Below are 21,338 nucleotides of genomic sequence, written 5' to 3' on the forward strand. Positions count from 1 at the left end.
AAACTATTGCGAGGTAACGCAAAAGTTGTTCTTGAAAAAGATCCTCCCGTGACCCTTCAGGGCCTCCGTAGCTGTTTGCACCTGCATGCGCTATGTTTTGCCCCGCGAAACTAAAGACAAGAAACAAACCTGTGGATAAAATAACGACTGAGAAGATGGAATCAGAATTGCTTATACATTTTGCATTACGAGCCGCAGGTGAATTAGAAATAAAGTTTCATTTTAGTCTCTAACGGTGTTAGTGCAAGCTACTGCTACAAGTTAACATTGCTGTCATCCGTATACAGGTGGAGGGTCTCCCCCTCTGTGACGCCTGTATTCATTATAAATGTAATCATTTGTCTTCTTTCTCTGACTTTCCACATGGAGATATCGATGCATATTAATAGTACTGAGCTTTAGGCTTGTACAAATGTTAGTGATACTCCCGGGTCAGCTGGCTCTCATTGGCTGTTACATTTTTCTGCTCTGTATTCCCTCGCTGTTCTCTTCACACCCAAAGGTTTTAAATCGTATTATTAGGGAGACTCTGCTCCAGTCTGTAATATTAAGATGACGTCTCTAAACCCTTGGTAGCAGATAATCAGTTCAGACCATCCTCAAACCAGGAGTGTCCCCACGATTGTCGGAGGAGCAAATACCAGAATCTAAAGTTGGTCCAATTAGAGTACGATCACACTCGATCCTTGTACTTGAAGTGGGCGGATGTGTGTAGTATTTGGTTTTGTTGTGTGGACATGGATGGTGGTGTGATGTGACAGACATTCCCTGTAGTGACGTAACAGTAACATTAGCTGTTAAACACCAACATGTTAGCGTGCTGACGAGTTGTGCAATGAAAATACATGTTAAAATACATAAAATGTGTTTGGGTTGTTGTGTAAATGCTTATAAATGGTAAGACCTTTAATTTCTGGTTCTAATATCATTGAATGACTTCCACGTATGATTGCGCTGTCACTGATCGTCACTGCTAAAAGACATCTTGTGAATGTTGATTCATTCACATATTACTGAAGCATTAATCATTCTGCTGAGCTTTATTCAAAGTACCCATGTGGGATGCCGGTGTTCCCCTGCTGATGTGTCACCTGTGACACCCACCATGTGCTTACATGTCATACAACAGGATCACATAGAGGGAAGTAAAAAGGGTCAGGTATTGTCCTCAAGTACAATTTTAAAGTACTTGTACTTCACTTACAGATTAATACACCCCACAGCGTATAAAATATGTTAAAAATAGCCCCACATCCCCAGCAACATTAAAATACTGCTCACACATTAATGTATCAGTAATTCGATTCCACTGATTAAAAAAAACATAACAATAACAATTTCTGAGGGACGACTGAATTATCTTCTACATTTTTTTTTTTTTAAACATCTGACCAGATCCTCCCAAACTGTAGACATGAACATTTCAAAATTCAAAAAAACTTTTTTTTATAGTGTCATAATTTTATTTTAAAGCCTTCATGCAGGTAGGAAAGACACACTGCAGGGGGTGAGTTAGGTTTACAACTGACAAGGTCGCACCAGGTAAGCACATTAAAGCTGAAGATAAAAAAGCAAAATGACAAATCCTAATCCTATTTTATCAATACCCTCTGATGCTGTTCTGGTTGGATTTCATAGACTTAAAATGACAACATTTTAAAAGCTTTATTTGTTATAGGACGCATGGTAGCTCCTGTAGATTGTTATGTTTGTCTAGGTGTTGCTGTCGCGCAGGTTCAGCTCCCATCTAGAGGATTTCCTGCCTGCGTGTCTCACTGCAGTTGTCCTACACAAGAGTATCGTAACTGCTTAAGGATTGCATTTCCATGTGGGGATTTTTGCTTCTTTTTCAAGGTATTAGAGGAAAACCGTAAACAGTTTATTATTATTTGTATTTTTCCCCTGGCCAATTGTCCGTAATCCCTGAGGAAGAGCTTAAGAGTTAGATTTCTGGCATGCACGGCCTTATCTTTACACAACGGCCACAGACAAATGGAATGTATCTCGCTTTGACTTATAGGCCAAAAGGCAAAGACAAGTGAGCTGAGCAGAGAAGAGAGCTGCCCAGACAGTTAACATTAATAAAGCCGGACACTGCAATCAATTTCAGATCCAGCTTGGTCTCATTTACTTGCACATACTGAATCGCTCTTACAGGTATGGAAACACTCGTGACACACACGCCATTTGCATTACTGATGTATCCGCTGGTTGCGTATGTGGTGGTGTTGGATGCTCTGCTCCTTGCTGTCCTCTGGAGGTCACAGAGGAATCACGCCTCAGCATCCAGGGAGACTGATCCGGCATCAACCTCTCCAATGTGACATTCAATTACCTCCAAAGGTGAAGTGGCCTCATTCGGCTCCAGAAATCAATTTTGCATGGACTTTCCTGCAGTTTGCTCCTCCACGACGTTGTGTACACGTGTTAGCGACAGAAAACAAGCTGCGGTGCCGTTGTTCCAACTCCTATCGTCTTTTCTATGAAATGGCATCCATCAAAGTTAATGGGCTGTAATCATCACCACAAATACACTGTCACACGTCCCACTGCTCGCTCCCGAGTATTCAACTTCCAGTCAATGGGATGTAAAGAGTGACAAGCATGAGGAACACAATTTCCCATATCATTAACAGTTCCAAGTGGGAATTAGAGGAGAATCCAAAAAGTTTTTCAGATTTGGACTCTTGTTTTCTCAACAGTTTTGGGGATTGCAGAGGAGACACATTTATTAGATGCGCGTGAGGCACACAGTCAATACTACTGCCGCAGTGATTCAGGCGCCCATCAACATTGTCATTTTGTGAAATAATTCTTATTAAAGTATGTCACTCGCTACCGACAGATCTGCTGTGCGGTAGATAGATTAGTTTCCCAAACAGCAGATTCTGCCAGCTTCAAATCAAGAGTTCAGCGTGCGTCGAATATCTACTTATCTCCAGGCTGTATGCTGCTGGACTTCTGATTATATGTCACACAGATGCACACACACACACACACACACACACACACACATACACACAGATTTGTGCAGATGTCCTTGTTAGAACATTGTATTGACTTCCATTTGTTGTGAGCAGCGTAACCTTAACCCAACCTGAACTCACACCTTAACCTTAACCAGGATCCAGAAATGATGTTTTTCCTCATTAGGACTGAGATTTGGTCCCCATGAGGACTACTGATCCCGACAAAGTGGGTGTTTATACTGGAAAAGGTACCAAAAACATGAACACACACAAACACATACAGACTAGTGTTTCAGTGCCTGCTTGGCAGAGCTCCAAGAAGAGTGTCCCCGATGTATTTGGGTGTTTGATAGGATGTTTTAGAGGGAGCATCCCCAAAAGACAATTTTCAAAGCTCAACAGATGGAGAAGTCCAATTAGAAAGCGGGTGACTGGATGGGAAAAAATGGGAGATGAATGTTTCTCTCTCCCTCAGGACAGACAGCTAATCTTACAGTACAGGTACCAAACCAACATCACATGTTTGGGAGGGAAACATCCAAAAAAGAGAGATATAAAGGATGAAAAGGATATGGGGTGGTGTGAGTGGAGCTGTGATTTGATTTCTTAACACTACACAGTCAAAGAAAAAGACAGTGAACATGATACAGTTTGCTCGCTCTACATCTACAGTATGTATAAATATCTCCTTCTGTTGTCTGATTCTTCAAGGGCAGATGTCCCACAAAGCAATTGCCTTGCCATCAGCCAAGACCAAAAAAAAAAGGGAGAAGAAATGAAAAAAATGCTTAAATATAGCAACCCCCTGGGATGGGAGAAGGAAGGGCGTGCTGTAGTGTGATTAAAATGAATAACCTTCATTCAGTCATGATTGTTAACGGTATTCGAATGTGCTGTCGGTGGTGGGGGCCAAAGTGGTGCCTTTACTCCGCCTGTCCTCAGAGTTTTTACATCATTATTCATCAGGGGGCCTGTCCTCTGCAGTGATGAAGATGTTGAAGTTATAAATAATGGGAGTTGTGTCATGAAGTATGCACTGGCCCAGGGTCAGTTTAATTCAGGCTACAGCCACCCCTGCTGTGAACGCAGACATGGCAATAAACCCGCTGATGACCAGGTAGATTGTAGGGATACAAGACCAATTTTCACCGGCAAAATGACCTTTTGGTTGTGTTGTTGTTGTTGTTGTTGTTGTTGTCGTGGCCTGTGGTTATTATTTTTCATGTCATTTTTTGATTTGACAGGCGAAGTCTTGTGGAGTGAAATGGAAAAAGTAATGATGTCCCCATGCGTATGAAGTGCCGTGGTGCAGGTGGGGTGATGGTAGATAGGGCTGCAGCTCGTAGCTCTGCTCTGCCCCAGAGGCCAGTCAGCAGCTGTTAGAGGAGATGCAACTCTTCCCAACACTTCCCCACAGGTTCTCGCTGGTTACTGGTACCCGCTGTTATCTGGGCTCGCTGCTGTCGCCAGTCTGGCTGCTGTCCACACTCCCTGAGAGAGCGCTCAGTACATTTTTACGCTTCGCCACTCTTTCTGTCTCATCCCAACCTCCGCTATTCCCCTCCGTTTCACTGTGAGATTTTCAAGTGTCCCTTTGAACTCGCCGCTGTTTTTTGTTTTTTTAAACACCTGGAATTTGTACCTTGATGTTTGTTTCAAAGACACTCTCTGAGGAATTTAAATTACTTTAGTGGTTATGACAAATATTCTCAGGCCAATTCTGCATTGAGTTAACTACCCTCAATGTGTGTGTGTCTTTGTAAGTACAGGAAGCCAACCTGAATGTGAGGGGCTGCAGCTGTTTGGCGTAAAAAGCTGATATAGACAAATTAAAGTTGCAGCTCAAACAGAATTTAAAAGTTTTCTGGTGTTGTGTGTGTGAAGAAACGTGGTCCTTTCCTCCAACATGTAGTATCCTCCGGAGACCTTTGCCTTTCCTCCAAACTCTGAGCATTCTTGTTTTTGCTTTTTTATCTTTTGTTGTAACATTAACCTGCTCATAGGTCGCAAAGTGATGCCTAAATAAAAAGTCAGATATTAAAGTTCCTTTTTGGATATGGAAATAGTTAATCACATTTTCTGGAGCTTTCAACCCAGCGAATTTTTCAGTCGTCATGACGATGGATCAGTCGATATGTGAGCTCAGTTGCGATGTCAAAACATTTTGACAGATTTCAGCCTCTCAAATGTGCTGCATTGTGTTCTGTAATTGGAAATTAAATAACCTTTGGGGTTTGAACAGTTGGTCAAGACATCACCTTCAGCTCTGGTAAATATTGATGGACATTTTCAATTATTTTTCGACATTTTACATTCAGTAGTTTAAACAGTTGATAAATTAAATGGTTGCTCTATTTAGTGTTACATTTCCCTACAGTTGGGGGACTTTTGACAGACAGATTGAAAAAAAGAATGATCCAAATTGCCCGACTCCCATAAATACAACTCAAAAGTATCTTTCATTAAACCCCCTCTGGTGAATTGACTGGTAAATTTCTGCTTCTTTCAAACCCCAAACAGTTCAAGGCTTTATCTTATAAAGTCTCCGTGCCCAAGCACAGATGACCCTAATGGCACCCGTGTGACATAACCAGGGGTTATACTTGATAAAGCTCCTCGAGATGCACAGAAAATGTTACACAACATTGTGAAGAAACACAGTCTTCATCTGTAGAATTGGTGGAGTGCCCCTTTAATCAGTAAAACACTCAAGCGATTAAGTGATGCTGAAAATAATAATTAAATATAGGCCTAAAAGTGGTGCTTCAGTTATAAAACATATAAATGTTTCTTTATGCCTGGTGCAATATTACCAAGAGCACAAATTCATTCATCCCAAATCCGTTGACACTGTATCTTGCCATTAAAAAGCAGATTTTGAGATACTGCAGCTCGTGAATGCACACGCTGCAGACTTAGAGTTAAGGAGCCATTTGGTGGAGGAAGCTGATATCCAGCGGCTGCTCTGTGTGGAATCGCACATCAAAGTTAATCTTGCACCGTCTGCTCTGGCACTGCCGAGCACTAATCTGCTGTCAGTGTGATGAGGCTCCTGGACCAGTTCCCCCTTTCCAACACAGAGGCACTAATCCACACAACCTTTCACGTTTTTATTTTCACATTGTCTGTCACCTGACCAGACAACAAAGGTCACAGGGGTCACTTTGAAATCTCATGGTCAATACTGGTCGAGCAGCAGCACACGTTCTTGTGCACATTATGTTTCAGTAAGAGGCAAATTTGTCAGCATCCTGACTATACTAAGTGTACGAATACTACTACTAGGCTGCTACTGTTATTACCAAGGGTATAAGCTTATAGGTTTATGGAGGACCTGAGTGCAGTAGTAGCGGTGGCGGTCAGAGGGTGGAGAGCAGTTATTTCACAAAAAAACTATTGTTCTCACATGGACTTTTTTCGATGATGATAGTTATTTAAAAAAAATGATGTGTGCCATAAAAATAAGAATCTTTAAACAATGGCGAAGGTTATAGTGAATGGATTTGAACAGACTCCCTAAGTCAGTCTGTATCCATCATCTGTAGGGGACAGGCATGGATACAATTTTTGTTTTATCTAATCCATACTCTAATCTGTCCTCCATACTTTTATTGGCTCTTTTTCAATACAAAATACTTGTTTTGGGTTTTATATTATCATTTTAAAAAAGGAATAATTTTGGGCAGGATAACTATTGTATCTTCAGAAGCAACAGTCACGTTTACAACAGAGTCACTTAAACTCAATAATATCTCAGTAATATTCCTTAAAATACCGAGTGAAGTTTAGAAACAATAAAGAGCACAGACAGCAGTTAAGATATGTCCTTTCTTCCTCCTGTCCTCTCTCCCTCATCTTCTTTTCTGTCCTGCTCCTGTCCTCTGTCCTTCCTCCTGTCCTCTCTCCCTCATCTTGTCCACTCTCGCTCCTCCTGTCCTCTGTCCCCTTCCCTCTGCTATAGGTAGAGGGAGGGGGGGCTGCTGTCTCAGCCAATACGGTTAAACAATTTGACCAGTTTTAATAAACATTATAACTAAGCTCAACTCAACAGCCAGACATTTCTGAGATCGTGTCTAAAATCGAGGCTAACCTTCTTCTTCTTTAATCAGCAGGTGGGAACATGGATCTGGTCGTGAGAAGCTGTAGCATTTTTTCAGAGAGAAACAGTCTAAACTATCCACACACTGCACTGCGACGATCACGCAGCTGTACTGTTAACTTTATGCTGTACTCCCGTCGCAGGCCTCACTGTCACAGTACCACAGTGCCATTAAAACACGCTGCGCCAACGTGTTATAATGGAAAGAAAAACCCTGACCACAGATTTTTTTTTTTTTAATTGATCATCTCTACAATTCCTAGTTGTCACCTTTAACCTCGCCTCAGCCCTTTACATGCCAGAGGTGAGGCAAGTTGCTGCCTGCTCGATCAAAGCTGGCTGTGTTCAAGAAAATGCCACTGCTCTATCGCCTGCATGCCGATTAACCCGTGATGAATACGGAATGAGTTCATTAGCATAATCGCTTGAGTGCCTGATGATTTCATTTTATTATCACGTTCTCTTATAATCCATAGCTCTGGCGCCCCTTCATGCTTCCAACCCCTCTTTCATGTTCCTTTGCCCTCCTCATTCAGCCACGAAGCAGTGTAATTGCATTATCAAAGTATTATACTGACGTTATGGGAATATATTTTTAGCCCCTGGCTTTCTGAAGTTATGCAAGAGAGGATGGGCAGAAATCTAAACATGGAATGACAAATGAGACCCCGAGCCATGTTTGAGTCAGTTTACCTTGGTTTCAACCTGTTCTGACTGATCAAAGACTCGCATCTTCCAGCCTTCCCTCTGACACACACATTATGGATCTTATATTTGCATGCTTGCTGGGTAACATGTGAATTTGTGGGTCCATGTAGACACTCAACCCTCATAACACTTCTATTGATATAGAGCATCCATTCATCTAGTAATTCAAAGATAGTGCCACAAGGAAATGGTTGCAATCATGACGATGAGGAGCTGAAGTAAAGGTGACTTGGCATATAATAGCTGGGGAGTAGGGCTGCTTTTTTGCATAGGACAGCAGTTGGTTCTCAAGTGTCAGCAGGTGTAGACCGAGAGGAGCAGAAGAAAAGAAAAATGTCAAGCAGGGCTGTGCTAGCACTGCATGATAATAGAAAAGGAGGAGAAAAAGAAAGAGATTGAAGCGTTTCATCTCCAGCTCATAGTTAGAGGCATGCAGGTCCAGGCAGAGGAAGGGTGAGTCAAAGTCAGGAACGGTAGAGCGGCAGAGAGGAAAGCTTTTTATCATCCCTGACTCTTAAGAAGATCTCCCAAATGAGAGAGGGCGTGCATGCTAATGTCAAAGCCGCCGTGATAACTGGCCGCCCGGTTTTAGGGGGTGAGGGTTAAGCTGGGATTTGGAGGGCTGAGGGAATACATGTTTGATATGTGAGCGAGACGGAGCTGAGGTGCCTTTGCCAGAACTATACGTGAGGGATTATTCTATATGGTCTATCGCTGTCTGCATGGCTAAAAGAGAGGAGTTTCACTGGTCTTTATTGGGTCTATGTAGTTCCTGAGACTCCGGGGGAAAACGTTCAGCCGCAATATCAAAGCTTCATTGACACTGCTGCACCACAAAGTCTTCATTTACAATGCACTAACACCGACCGGCATGTGCACTCTATGGATGTTTCCATGAACTTCACATGTCAACCTTCAGCTGCACCCATCTCCTCTCATAAATCTGCTGAGGCTGCGTCTCAGCTGGATTGTGGAAAGCTTTAAATAAAGGATCTTTCACATCTCCTCCACACTTCATTTTTACTGCAGTTCAACATCCAGTCAGAACAATGTAGTCTGCGGCGTTCACCTATCTCAAAGTTGTCCTTCCCTGTAGCTATTGTTCACAGTTCCTCATACTCCAGCGCTCTTGTTTTTCCTACCACACGCGTTACACTAGTCAGTGCGGTCCTCTGGCTCCCTCCTATCTCTGCTTTCCCATCTCCCCATTATGTTGTGTAGTTCTGCCAGCCTCTCCTTCTCTCCCTTATCACCTGCAGTGAAAATCTAGCGGGCTAATCCAGGCGCCTGTGGGATTCCCCTCTCTATAATGATGTATATCTGAGAGGATAGCATCAGAGCAGAGTCCTATCAGCCCACACACTCTTAATCCCATCAGTCTTTGGTGTCCAAACCCAAGAGAGGCAGCATTTCGAATGTTGAGCTGCCGGGCTGTAGCCAGAGATGCAGCGCAGAACATCAAGAATGATAGTTTGTGTTTAGGGATCATGTTGGAGATCATGTCCATTTATTGTGTTTCAGATGCTTGAAACCTCGTGGTATATCTCCCAGCATTGCGGCAGTACATCCGGTAGCTGCACCACTGCACCGAAACATTGTTGCAGGGTAGTAGCCCCTAGTGATGCTGCCAGTCTATCTGGCATCACAAAGATTTTACTTTCACTGTTTTACAGTCTGTTCATGGTGGAGGTAGATACATACAGAATGTGCTTAATATTTCAACATGCTGACCAAAACAGATGCACATGTGGTACATTAATATAATAAATATATGATACACCGGAGAGAGTTTTCCTTTGTTTATCTGTAAGCACAGCAATAATATATTTTCCATCTCTCTTTTCTCACTCCGTGGTCAGATTCTCTGCCTTTTAGCTCAGAGAAGGATGATCAGAGCCTTTTTCTCTTGTTTTTACCAACTACATTTTTATGAGGGCTCTTAATATGACACAACCACCCTCGGGACCTCTCCTGTAGCACTCCATAAATCTTGCAGTCTTCACAAATACAACCCGAGAAAATTTATATCTTCTTGTCACTCATGTTAGTATGCCTTCATGACATGCAGGGCACTATAATCCATTTTCTTCGAATTCTCAATTCATAGTTCATTGCGTGATGGAGTTCTGGAGGAAAATTACATTTTTTTCCCGGTACATCTATTATTTAACTGTCAGCAAGGATGAATATTGTGCTCTTTCAGCCTGGTGGAGAAGGTACAGAGGGCCGTATTGTTGCGCAGCATTGCTCCATTTGCTCCTTGTCATGACTTGTAAAAAATTGAGCCTTTCTCGGTTGGTCAGAGCAATGTGGAGAGCAGTCTCTGTTAGAAAAGATTTTAATGCCGTGTTCACCCCTCACACCCTTTGAGCTTTACACGTCACATCACACCCCGCAGGAGATGTCATCACTTTCGGGGTATCAAATACTTGGCGACCTTGCCACTGTCCCGTCATCCCAGCACAGTTTTAATGCCTCCCCGTGTCATTATCAACTTTTGATTGGTACAGTCAGTGACAGTATCAGAATAATTGACAGGTTGTGGTCTCGCAGGTTTGGAGGGCTTGTCTGTGCTGTAGGAGCCATTGAACTGTGAAACTGAGCTAGTGAATTACCTCAGGAAGCACTGATTGGGAGTCGCTCTGCAATGAGATGTGCGGTGAAGGTCAGACAGAAGCGTTGCATTCACAGAATTATCAAAGATACACAGAGGACACTCGATGCGGAGAGCATGTTTGTAATTTACCAATCTCATTTTTCTGAAATGCTAAAATACATCATGTTAGTCTTAAAGTGGTTGACGCAGACATATTTTTCTCAATGAGGTGCTTTCTGGTGAGGTGAATGTCTTGTTTTAGCAAGTTCACTGTGGCTCTCAGTACGATTATTCATATACCTCCACATAATACAAATGCTGAGTGGGATGTGAAGTTGAATCGTGGAAGAAGGTGCAATTGAATTTAATTTGGGATTGAGATGATCCGATTGCGCTCCCCTCAGTAGTTATTGCCATGAAACAACATGCATAGATGGCGCGTGAGATAGGACAGTGTGCTTAATTCATCTTCATTCTAATCAGCTGATGAATCAAAATGGGTAATGTATTAATCTAATTAGTTTCATTCCACTTGCTTCTCATGGAAATATCAAAGTGGAGTAGATCAAAGTGCAATTTGATAAAAGAGAAATTGTATGTCTTTACCGTGACAGATTTAATAGGATGTCACCGCACAGTCCAGCAGCTTCAGGATCCTCAGCATGAGTTTTCTTCTTTTCTGCACCTTGACCTTGATCGCTTATCAGTGGAACCGAGTCCTGGGAGGCGTTTTGAGTATTAGCCGTTCCCTTTGCTTTTATTAATACATTTTTAGTACAGTCACTGCTGCAGGAGGTGAGCTATAGTTTCACGGTTAAACCCGGGAAGTGGAAGTTAGGGGTAGCATGACAGAAGTGGATGACTGGATTTTAAAGCTGTCGACAAAGCCTCCTCAGCTGGGAGATCTGCCACAATCCCTCTTGGATTGTCAGCATTGCTAAGCTGTTGCCAATGATCTCAACTGGAATGTAAGTTGATGGGACAGCAAGACTTGCTTTAGACCTCTGTGCTTACATCAGAAACTTGAACCTGTGCTTAGTAAAGAGGGGTTTGTACGTTTCATAATGTTGCCGTTCTCCTGTAACACTTTATTTGTGTGCAGCAGACACAGCGGTGCAAGTCACCAGGGGTCAGGGTCGACAATTTAAGTTCACTTTACCTGCAAAGATTTCATTTTGTTTTGTTTAAAACTGAAGGACCTGCCCGGTCTCTGAGAATAGAAATAAACAAATGACGTGTCTGTAAAGTCATCCAGATATCTTTTTTTTTTTTTTTTTTTTCTTCACTTCCCACTAACCAGATGGCATTCAGATTTCAGACACAGGGTTCTGGAAGACAATCAAGGAACAAGATTGCTTTTTCAGGAAGGGGTATTGGTTTAACTAGATGTCAAATTAAAGGCCCTTTCACGCACACAAACACTGACGCACGCATACACATGCACACAAACAAACGAGTGCATGTTCTCGTGTCTGCCCGTGTGTGTGTGTGTGTGTGCGCGTGTGTGTATATATATATATCTATATATATCTATATATATATAGATATATATAGATATATATATGTATGTGTGTGTTACAGGCGTGTCCATGTTTTCGGGTGTCGGCGTCCGGTGTGAGGCGGTGAGGTCATGTACAGAAATCTGTCTCCGCACCCCCCTGGTGGAATAGCGCACCGCTTTTAAGGTCAACCGCACAAAACTCTGCCGCGCAGGTTGATACAGGGACTCATGAATGTTTGATTGGTCTATTATCCAAGTGAGGCGGGGACATTCATCCCCCGGTTTTGGAATTCAAATATTCCTTTTTGTCCGACATTTCTCCCACGACGTCTGAGTTTCACTCCGTCACCGTGCCGGGCTTCATCTGCAATGCTGTCATCTCACTGTAGGACAATTTCACCGAATGCGCTGCTTTCAAAAGCAGCACGAGCACGAGCACCAGCACAGTGTGGTTTCAGGTGGGTGGAACTGGGGAATTGATACTCAGTCATTCCGACATTCCTCTTCCTCCCTCTGCAGTGAGGATAAGAATCTGGCCATCCATCTTTGTGTCTCACCCATGTCAGCTTGGGGTAGCAAACGTGGGTACCTGGTAGTCAGAGACAACAAGAACAAAGAAGGAACATTACTTTAATCTGTCGCTGCTGTTAATTCCTACCTCTGCCATCATCCGGGAGGCAGCGCTTTGTGTATCTCAGCTTCCCCCTTATGAACAATCCATCACTGTTAGTGCTTCTCTCCAGAGTGCTCTTGCTCCTTTTTTTCCCACCTGCTCACCACTGCGCTTTGCTTTCGAAAGGCGACATTGCACTAAAAGGGCGGCAGTACATTGTATCGCCCACCTGACGTGGCAGCATCTCGCCACTCCTCCCATTGGAATTAAACATATGTGAGAAGTCACACTCATGTAAAGGGAAAGCTGCATTTTTTTTTTTTTATATCACATCTTTTTATAGGCTTTCAACTGGACATCCAGGATGTATAATTGACAGCTGCTACCAGGCTTTGTCCGTGATTACATAGGAATATGTCTTGACCTGTAATGAAGTGTAAAACTAATGACATCTGCGTGAGATTAGTCAACTTGAAAGCAAACTGTTGTACATGAAGCCCCATCAAGCGTGATATTAAAATGTCCACTTTTACATCTTTCCACCCAGGCTCAGTAAAAGCCCCGGCTGCTGGGCCCAACGTGATGGAAACCTGAAGCTAATGACTCAGGCAGACGGCTGTGGGCATTAGACAACTTCATTTATGAAATAGTCAACCTCCCGTGTAGCGATACATTCACATTACCGTGCCTCACTTGAGAGACGCGCTGCTGTCACAGCCGCCGAGCAGTGCTGATGTCCCTTCCTACCTGCATTCATCTTCCTCTCTGGGGGTAATGGTCTTCTTCGGTCATTTGCGCATTAAGTTCTCGATCATTCATCTTGCCCACCTGCAATCCTGTGAACTGCCGGTCCTCCGCAGCACATGAAGGGATGTTTACAAGACAAGGGAAACACACATGCTCTGAGTCGTTTGGGTTTTTAAATCACAGCGTCGCCCGTGGCTACAGCGTGGTGTCTGCTAAAGAAAGTGAGGTCATGAAGACAGTTTTTTTTTTTTTTTTTTTACCCTGAGCACACACAGGTCTGACTGTCTAATCGCAGACGGGGGGCGATTCAGTCAACCATGAATGCGTTTATGTTGCAAACAGACTGTTCAACATTTAAAAAATGACTTGCTATTACTTGTGTTTCGGTCCACTATCAGATCGGTGTTGTGCAGGATTTCCAAAATTATGTTTTTTCTCTTTGTGTTGAATCAAAATTGTTGGTTTCACTCTGCATCTGCGCTCCATATTCAAGGCCCATTTTGTTGTGCGAAGAAGAACAAAACGCTGCTGCCGTGGCCCACTGACTTAAACGATCTCTCCAGGGTTCGCCGTCACACTGTTTCCTTCCCCCTTTTTGCTTTTACTCGATGTGATACGACTCCCTGTATCTTTCACAAGCTGTTTGGCTAACAGAGGTCACAAAGGATATGTAGCGCATTTGGTCACGACGTGAAAGCATTAGCGAGTGCCAGCAGGTGTGTAATTATATATGAAACAGGGCTTTAGAAGAGGAACATCATGGTGGCATGTAGAAAAGTAGGCCAAGAATAAGAGACTTCAGAGAAGTCCTTTTTATTCCTTACCCACTTCAAATGTGTGACTTCTTATTTGAAGCTGTGAAATATTCCAAGGTCATCGTGACTATTTCAAGAATATTCAAAATAACATTAAACACACAACAACTAAACATGCTAAAACAAGACTCCAGGGTGGATTCTTAAATTTTTTTTTTAAAAAGTGTTGTTTTTTTTTTCTGCTTGTTTTTCCACCCAGCATGCTCACTGTTATCCATTTTCTGTGTTTTCAGGTACGGTGACATGGTGCCAAAAACAATCGTGGGGAAGGTGTTTGGGTCCATATGCTCTCTGAGTGGGGTGCTGGTCATTGCCTTGCCTGTCCCTGTCATAGTGTCAAACTTCAGCCGAATCTACCACCAAAGCCAGCGGGCGGAGAAACGACGAGCCCAGAGGGTACTGACTGCCTCTCTCCTCCTTTTTCTCCGTGTCTCTTTATTTTGCATCTATCTGCCCTTTTCTTTCTCTGTCCCTGTCTTATCCGCACGTAACAGAGTGACAGGGGCAAACACTATCTCCCAGAATATTAATCTTATATTGTGCTTCTGTGTATGTGTGTATGGGGTGGGCTAAACTTGCATGAGTATATTTCAGTGGGAGAAAGGAATAAGAGAGGGAATGACAATGACTGAACAAATGATCTTCAGAGTTTTGTGTCAGCAACTTTTTCAATAGCAATATGTGCATTTCTTCCTGAAAGTGTTTGCTAAGGCAGAATTTCCTAATCGTAGATTTAAGCATAACCTCTCCCTACTAAATACTGCGGCTGCCAGAGGGAGACAGAGCCAATTAGTGTGACAGGCAAACTGTCAGAGGCTAAAACAGAGGTCTGTTTGTTCAAACAGAAAACGCGCCTTGCTAGAATCCGTGCTGTGAAGATTCGAGGCACTAATGCCTATATGCGCTACAAACAAAATGGGCTCCTGATCGACTCGCTGGAGGAGGTAACGGGGCCAAGCAGCAGCTTGGGGGCTGACTGACCGGGGCCTCGCTGACGCTTGCATGCCGCTCTGCTCGGGGGGGGGGAGGGGGGCCATGCCGCCACGCACACATGGGGGGGAGGGGGTGGGGGGTGGGAGCTTCTCATGCTCTAACACAGGGGGCTGCTGTCATTCCTGTGCTTCAGTGTGATCGTCCTCTCTCTCTTACATCACACCTCTCAGCTGCAGCATTGACATGCTTCGTCAACACTCTCTCTCTGTCCATACAGCAGGAGGGCCAGGCAAGGCACACTTGCCTTCTGGTGGAGCACAGCCATTACAGTCACACTGACTCATGACCAAGCTCTGCATGTCTGTCCAACAGGGTTTGGAGGGGAAGGAGGGGACCGACGGCTTACTGGACAGTAGGTCGCCTAAGGAGGTTTTCTGCTCAGCCTGCATCTCCTCGAAACTCTGTTTCTGATCTGCCGTGTGTCCCGTGTGTTATTTCTCGAGCATCCAGGATGTAGTGTCGACTAATACAACATACCTTCCATCCCACAGCCGTGCAGAGCTCCATCCAGTGTGTGTCCAGTGTGTGGTGTTGTTCTGGTCCAGAATCTGTGCTGTGTTTGGTACAATCTGTTCGATCTGTGTCTAGGTGTGCCACTGCTGAAGCACTGAAATGATCTCGGTGCGAATTTGAATTTTCTGACCCTTCTCACCAAATCAGTGAACGAATGGTAAAAACTTCAATCCTATCGGTGACACATGTTGCTGTCCGCCACTGTCCCTATGCATCTCTAAAACATCCACCATCTCACTAGGTTCAGTAGATTGGCTGCCGTGCTACAGATCAGCATTTCAACTCTCAGTGCTTTGCGTACTCTCCACTACATCACCGAGCTACTCGCTGTTGCCTGAGACTGTTTCCATGCAGAGTCTGAACCTGCTCAACTACACTGCTGATCTTTATGTCTTTCAAGGCCTCCAAGCAGGCAGGACAAGCCCTGTTGGCAAAACCTGCCACCCCTCCTTTTGAGAGCCAGCATCATCATCTGCTGCACTGCCTGGAGAAGACCACGGTAAGCTTTCTTTTTTTTTTTTTATTTTTCCTACAGATCTTAAAAGCCATGTCCAGTGGAAAACAATCACTTTGACATGTTTCAGTTTTACCATCACAGTGACCGTTTAAAATAGCTTTCTGTAAAAGTCCCTTTTATGTAAAATTGCGTCACTCCTGCAGCCTGCTCTGTATCATCAGCAGTGGCAGCCGGGTACAGTGAGTTGCAAATAGAAACAAAGTGTGTTTTTTCATCCTTGCTCAAACTGTAGGATCTATTTCATATGCGGCACAAGTTTAAAAACAGCCATAAATGGAGTTGGGAGACTTTGAGTCCCCTCGCCCGTAACATGCTAAAGATAATGTGACTCTGCCTGCCAGTAACACTGTTTCCTCCAAACAAACCGGCATACTTAATTTTACACTATGTATAATTTAAAGATGTAAGAGCCTTTTTAATGTTTAGCTGTGACATGAGTTTTACACTTGCAGCTCTAAACCTCATCCAGGGACACAGACAGGCAGTAAATCAGTGTTCCTCCTCAGATGATCCCTGTTTGGGAAAAGCTCCATAAAGACTGCATACCATTTAGATGGCAAATGTTTACATCAGGCCTCTCCTCAGTTGTGTGCATTATAGATACCACACAGAGAGGAGAGCAAAAGTGACAGAGGGAAGGTACAGCAACAGAGACATGATTCAAGGCATCAGATCCTGCACGGTGTCACTCTGCCACCTGCTGGCAAGGCCGGAAACACACTCGAGGCCTGACCTTCACGTCATACTCATTTGTCACAGGGATAACAGTTGTGAATGTTTTCACAGATGGCACTTAATATGGACATCTGGGCCAATATATTTCTATTCCCTTGATGATTCATTTTCCAATTATTAAAAATGTTGCTGTGGATTCTGTTCAGTCTGTTTAGTCTTTACTGTGAAACATCTTCACTCATTATTTAGCAGAGCCAATCATTGATGTAATAGAGTGATTCATAAGTAACGCTCAATCCAAATTTCCTCCGCTCCAGAACCACGAGTTTGTGGACGAGCAGACATTCCAGGCCAACTGCATGGAGATCTCCGTGATGAACAAGTCGGGCTCGCGAGCCTCGTCGCTGTCCTCGTCTCCACACGGCCTCAGCTCGTGCTGCTCTCGACGCCACAGAAAGAAGAGCAGCTTCAGCTTGCCCAGCACAAACAACCAGGAGCTCAGCACCATACAGATACGAGAGAGGCCGGTGGCCAACAGGTAGTCTGTCTGACTCTCCTGGGTCTCTGTTTTTTTTCATACGCATTAAATGCACACAGGGCAGCATGGTGGTGCAGTGGTTGGCACGGTCACCTCACAGTGTGAAGGTTCAGGGTTGGAGTTTGCATGTTCTTCATGTTCTGTGTGGGGTTTTCTGCGGGTACTACAGCTTCCTCCCAACCGTCCAAAGACATGCATGTTGGGTTGATTGGTGAATGTAAATGTCCCGTAGGGGTGAATGTGAGTGTTAATGCTTGCATGTTTCTGTCTTTCTTTGTTGGCCCTGTGATTGGCCCCAAAGTCAGCCTGGACAGGCTGCAGCCCCCCATGACCCTGTTAAATAGGTATAAAGCTGATATAGATAACAGATGGATGGATAAATACCCATATACACATGCAAACATCTTATCCTGTATTATGAAATATACTTCATTTTCATTTTTATTTTACGTCTTACTTTGTCATTTGTGTTGATAATGCACTTTATAATTGTTCTTCATGTTCTGTTCCTCCGACTAGTTTTTAGCTACTTGTTTTCATGAAAACTGTTGACAGCATGTTCAGAGGATTATCCAACAACAGGAACATAACATTTTTCTACCAGGAATTAAATACCCTTTCTTGATACTTCAAGGATTAAGTGGTAAAGAACATAATTGCACAGATTGGGTGAACTATTACAATAATCAAATTTGTTTCTTTATTATGCAGGTTATTACAGCATGAAACACATTTATAAAGTTTAAGATACAGTATGTTCAGCGTAGACCCTTGATTTCATATTCACATTCAGTATCGTTTGTACTGACTTTGACAATAAGTCCAAACTTTATACAGATATATTCCTGAATGAGCAACGTGAGCCAAAGCTCGTTTATGAATTCACACTGCACAAAGACGGAATTTTTTTTTTAATAGTGTCTTTTACACAGCAAAAGAATGTATGAAGGTGCTTTGTGTAATACATTTGCAAGGTCAGCCCTCTCATGCTCTCTCATCCCATGTTTTCTTTTGTAGCCGCTCCAGCCTGAACGCCAAACTCAATGAGACTGTGCCCTTCAAATGTGATGAACCTTACATCACTCCCTCCATGGTCAGCCTATCTGCCCCGGTGGTTACCTCATCAGACGGGCACGGCTCCACCACCACAGCATACTCTCAGAGCAACATTGTCCGAGTATCTGCCTTGTAAGATGTCATGCCTATCTGATCAGCAAACTGGTCTCAAGAAGCACCAGATGCTAAGGAGAGGGACCACCGAGCATCAACCTGCCATAATCTAGAGGGATTATAAAATTAGCAGAGGTCGGGTTTTTTTTGAAGTTGTGATTTCATCTGATGTCAAACTCTGCATGGTATTAACTTGATGTGGACAGCTGCCTTGGGAGTGAAAAGTGAACCAGCAGATCTTGCTCCATTAAGCACAGCCGAGCAAGGACGTGTTGGGAATGCGTGGTCATCGTTGTTGCCTAAACACATTAAGAAAAAAAACTTTATTTTTGAATATGTAATGTAGTCGTACCTGTTGTCTCTGATTCAGAGGAGGAAAGGCAGATGTCTAAAGGTCATTCTCGACGCCCTCTGATGACAAAGCACACATATTCATGACCTGAAGGCCATCTTTGTGAATATTCAATCAGACCACTTATACATTAGAGACATCCACTTCACTGACCGTCCAGTTTCATGGATTGTTTTGAAACCCTCTCGACGAAAAGGTTTCTGATCTTCCCCCTCACTGTTGTAAATTCAGAAAAACATGCATCCACTGGAATGGATCACTGTTGTGAATATTCATGAACTGACTCATTAACTGGTTGATGTCATCGCTTGATGAGTAAAATATACTAAGCATCCTGACATGTTTGTGAAATGTGCAAGTGAAAGTCAAAAATGACAAAAATCTATGTTAGCTCACATATTTGACATCCTGATATGGATCCGTGTGGACGCCACCGTCATTAGTTACCAGCTGATCTTGAGAACTATACAGGGTATAGATTAGTTAGGTCACAAGGTAGAGATGTAAGTGAATGTTCTTGGCAAAACTGAACTAATACCAACCTTGATGTGGACACATAGTATTTGACCTGGAAACCTATATGAAGGAGTGTTGAACATTAATTCCATATTGACTTCCTCATAAATTATAATCTTCAAAAGCGAGACTTGGTAGATTTCACTGTGTTAAAGGGCCATTTTGTAAATTTTTCATATTGTAAATATCTCAGTTAGGACTTTATCAAGCGCATTTGAAGTTGGCTCCTCTTATTTCTAGATTTAGTTGACAGTTGTTGCCATACTATTTTTGTCTGTTAACTGGTTGAATTAAGGACTTGCATGCTGTCATTGCAGAATTCTGTTTATTAAAGTATGTCTCTGCTTCTTGTTGGAGGTTTGTCAGTAAAAAAAAAAAAAAAAAGATTGCTGGAAGGAAACACAATGAGGCTGGTATGTTATGATGTAAATTCTGCAACACTTTGCTTTTAATGAAATACAAAAATCTTGTCATGGACTGCATATGTAAGGGGCGAGGAAAAGGGACAAATAATCACACATTGTGCATTTGGTGCAGTGATTAGAATAAAAACTGTAGCTCTACTGAAATGTCCGTTTAATGACCCATGTCTTTTCTATTTTTTTTTTTTTATTATTTTTTTTAGCTAAAACATAATTAGATGGATTTCATAATGTTTTCCCTGATCACTGAAAGAGCATCACAGGATGGGATAATAATTAGGTGCTGCTGGAGGACATGCGAGGACCTGACTGGCCCAGCGGTGGGTCCTGGCTGCAGGGTCTCTGGAGGCAGACAAGCAGCCCTCAGTGATTGTTTGACAGAGAGCTCAGCAGTCCCTGCTGAGCTGAATTCACTGGTCCGGGCAGCTTCTCCCAGCATGCTGCCCTACACTGTTTAGTAACTGCTGAGAAGTCAGCCTGAATAAAATCTAAGATAACACAGCAGTGTATTAAATAATGGACCTTTATGCTCAAATAAAAAGTCACAATTTGACAACTGCGATTAAATTTAGTTCATATTTGGACACTGACTAGACAAACATTATTCATTTCAGTATTCAGTCACATAGTGAATAGAAATATAGTCATTTGGTCTTGTGCCAAAGAAAATCAAACAGAAGCTTAAATATTATCACTCTTATCAAACATGGCTTTAACTCTAGTTTTCAGCCGATAAAACTCCGTCCGAAATTGAGGGTTCACTGCAGCATATATTATGGGGTCACTCAGTGATGTTATGCAGGCAACAGACACTGACAGGATCCCAACGTCCTGCATGATCATTATCTGAAAAAATAAAAGAGAATTTAAATAGAGATCCTTTGATAAACTTTGTATAATAGAACAGAGGTTTTCAACCTTGGGTCCGGACCCCTACATGTGGTCACCTGAAATGCCGACAAGGTCATCTAAATGTCTCCAGAGTATATAATAAAGTTAAAAACATGTCAAACTTTATTATTTTATAGCTGCTGCCATCATGACTTACCTGTGTGTTCTTGTTTTTGTGAACAACAAAATTCACCAGGATGGTGGTGATCAGTGGCAGCCAGAAAAAGAGGAAGGTTACGATTATGTAGCCAGCACGCCTGGCCATTTTACTTTCTTTGTTTTTGCTTGCCCGCTCTCTGCTTGCTTTTGAAGGCATCATGCAAACAGCACCTTCGACCTCCACGTGCTGCTTTACAGCTTCTGTTTCAGGGACATTGCTTGAGCCTGGAGGTAAAGAAGACACTTCACCTGGTGGTGCAGCAGCCAGTGTTTCTCCTCCACTGCTGCTCTTCGCTTGTTTTGGTTCAATCAGTAATGCAGAAGCAGATTGTGGATTTTCTGACTGTGCAGATGGGAAAACACCGGGGTTAGTTTCTGTGGTTGCTATGTCCGAGTTCAGTCTTTCTTTGGACTGATTTCCTGTGTTCAAACTGCCTGACACCTGCTGCATACATGTATGTGTGGTTGAGCTCTTAACATTATTAGATTTCTCTTCAGTCTTCACTGCAACCTGCACTGCAATAGGGTGAGGCTGTTCTGCCTT

The 21,338-nt window shown here is 43.1% G+C and overlaps 2 protein-coding genes across 3 annotated transcripts in view; one reads left to right on the forward strand and one right to left on the reverse strand.

Annotated features, from left to right (window-relative positions):
* The window catches only part of LOC138206057 (A-type voltage-gated potassium channel KCND2-like), a 32,754-nt gene extending 12,859 nt beyond the window's left edge, over positions 1–19,895 (forward strand). Inside the window, exons 3-7 of one of the 2 annotated variants that reach the window (XM_069162513.1) lie at positions 14,282–14,444; positions 14,894–14,992; positions 15,955–16,053; positions 17,064–17,284; positions 18,302–19,895. In XM_069162513.1, coding sequence (XP_069018614.1) covers positions 14,282–14,444; positions 14,894–14,992; positions 15,955–16,053; positions 17,064–17,284; positions 18,302–18,476 — 757 coding nt within the window. In that variant the 3' untranslated portion in view covers positions 18,477–19,895. The remainder of the gene's footprint in view (positions 1–14,281; positions 14,445–14,893; positions 14,993–15,954; positions 16,054–17,063; positions 17,285–18,301) is intronic. The other variant, XM_069162514.1, reaches the window with a different exon arrangement.
* Positions 19,896–20,425: 530 nt separating this feature from the next.
* LOC138205946 (uncharacterized) lies at positions 20,426–21,245 on the reverse strand. The gene is made up of 2 exons (XM_069162332.1): positions 20,793–21,245; positions 20,426–20,590 (listed from the first exon to the last, which is right to left on the reverse strand). Exons 1-2 carry the CDS (start codon positions 21,243–21,245, stop codon positions 20,426–20,428), a joined length of 618 nt encoding a protein of 205 aa, XP_069018433.1.
* Positions 21,246–21,338: the final 93 nt, after the last annotated feature.

This window comes from Embiotoca jacksoni, unplaced genomic scaffold (assembly GCF_022577435.1).
Source record: "Embiotoca jacksoni isolate LCO1_2020_lvr unplaced genomic scaffold, fEmbJac1.0.p SCAF_3, whole genome shotgun sequence".
Classification (NCBI taxonomy): Eukaryota; Metazoa; Chordata; class Actinopteri; family Embiotocidae; genus Embiotoca; species Embiotoca jacksoni.

What these genes read in the sequence shown, in the direction of transcription:
- LOC138205946 (XM_069162332.1), bottom strand. Translation starts at nt 21,245, where the DNA reads ATGCAGCAGGTGTCAGGCAGTTTGAACACAGGAAATCAGTCCAAAGAA. An exon ending in ACAAAAACAAGAACACACAG is followed by an intron (nt 20,591 to 20,792) that starts GTAAGTCATGAT and finishes TTATTTTTTCAG; the next exon opens with ATAATGATCATGCAGGACGT.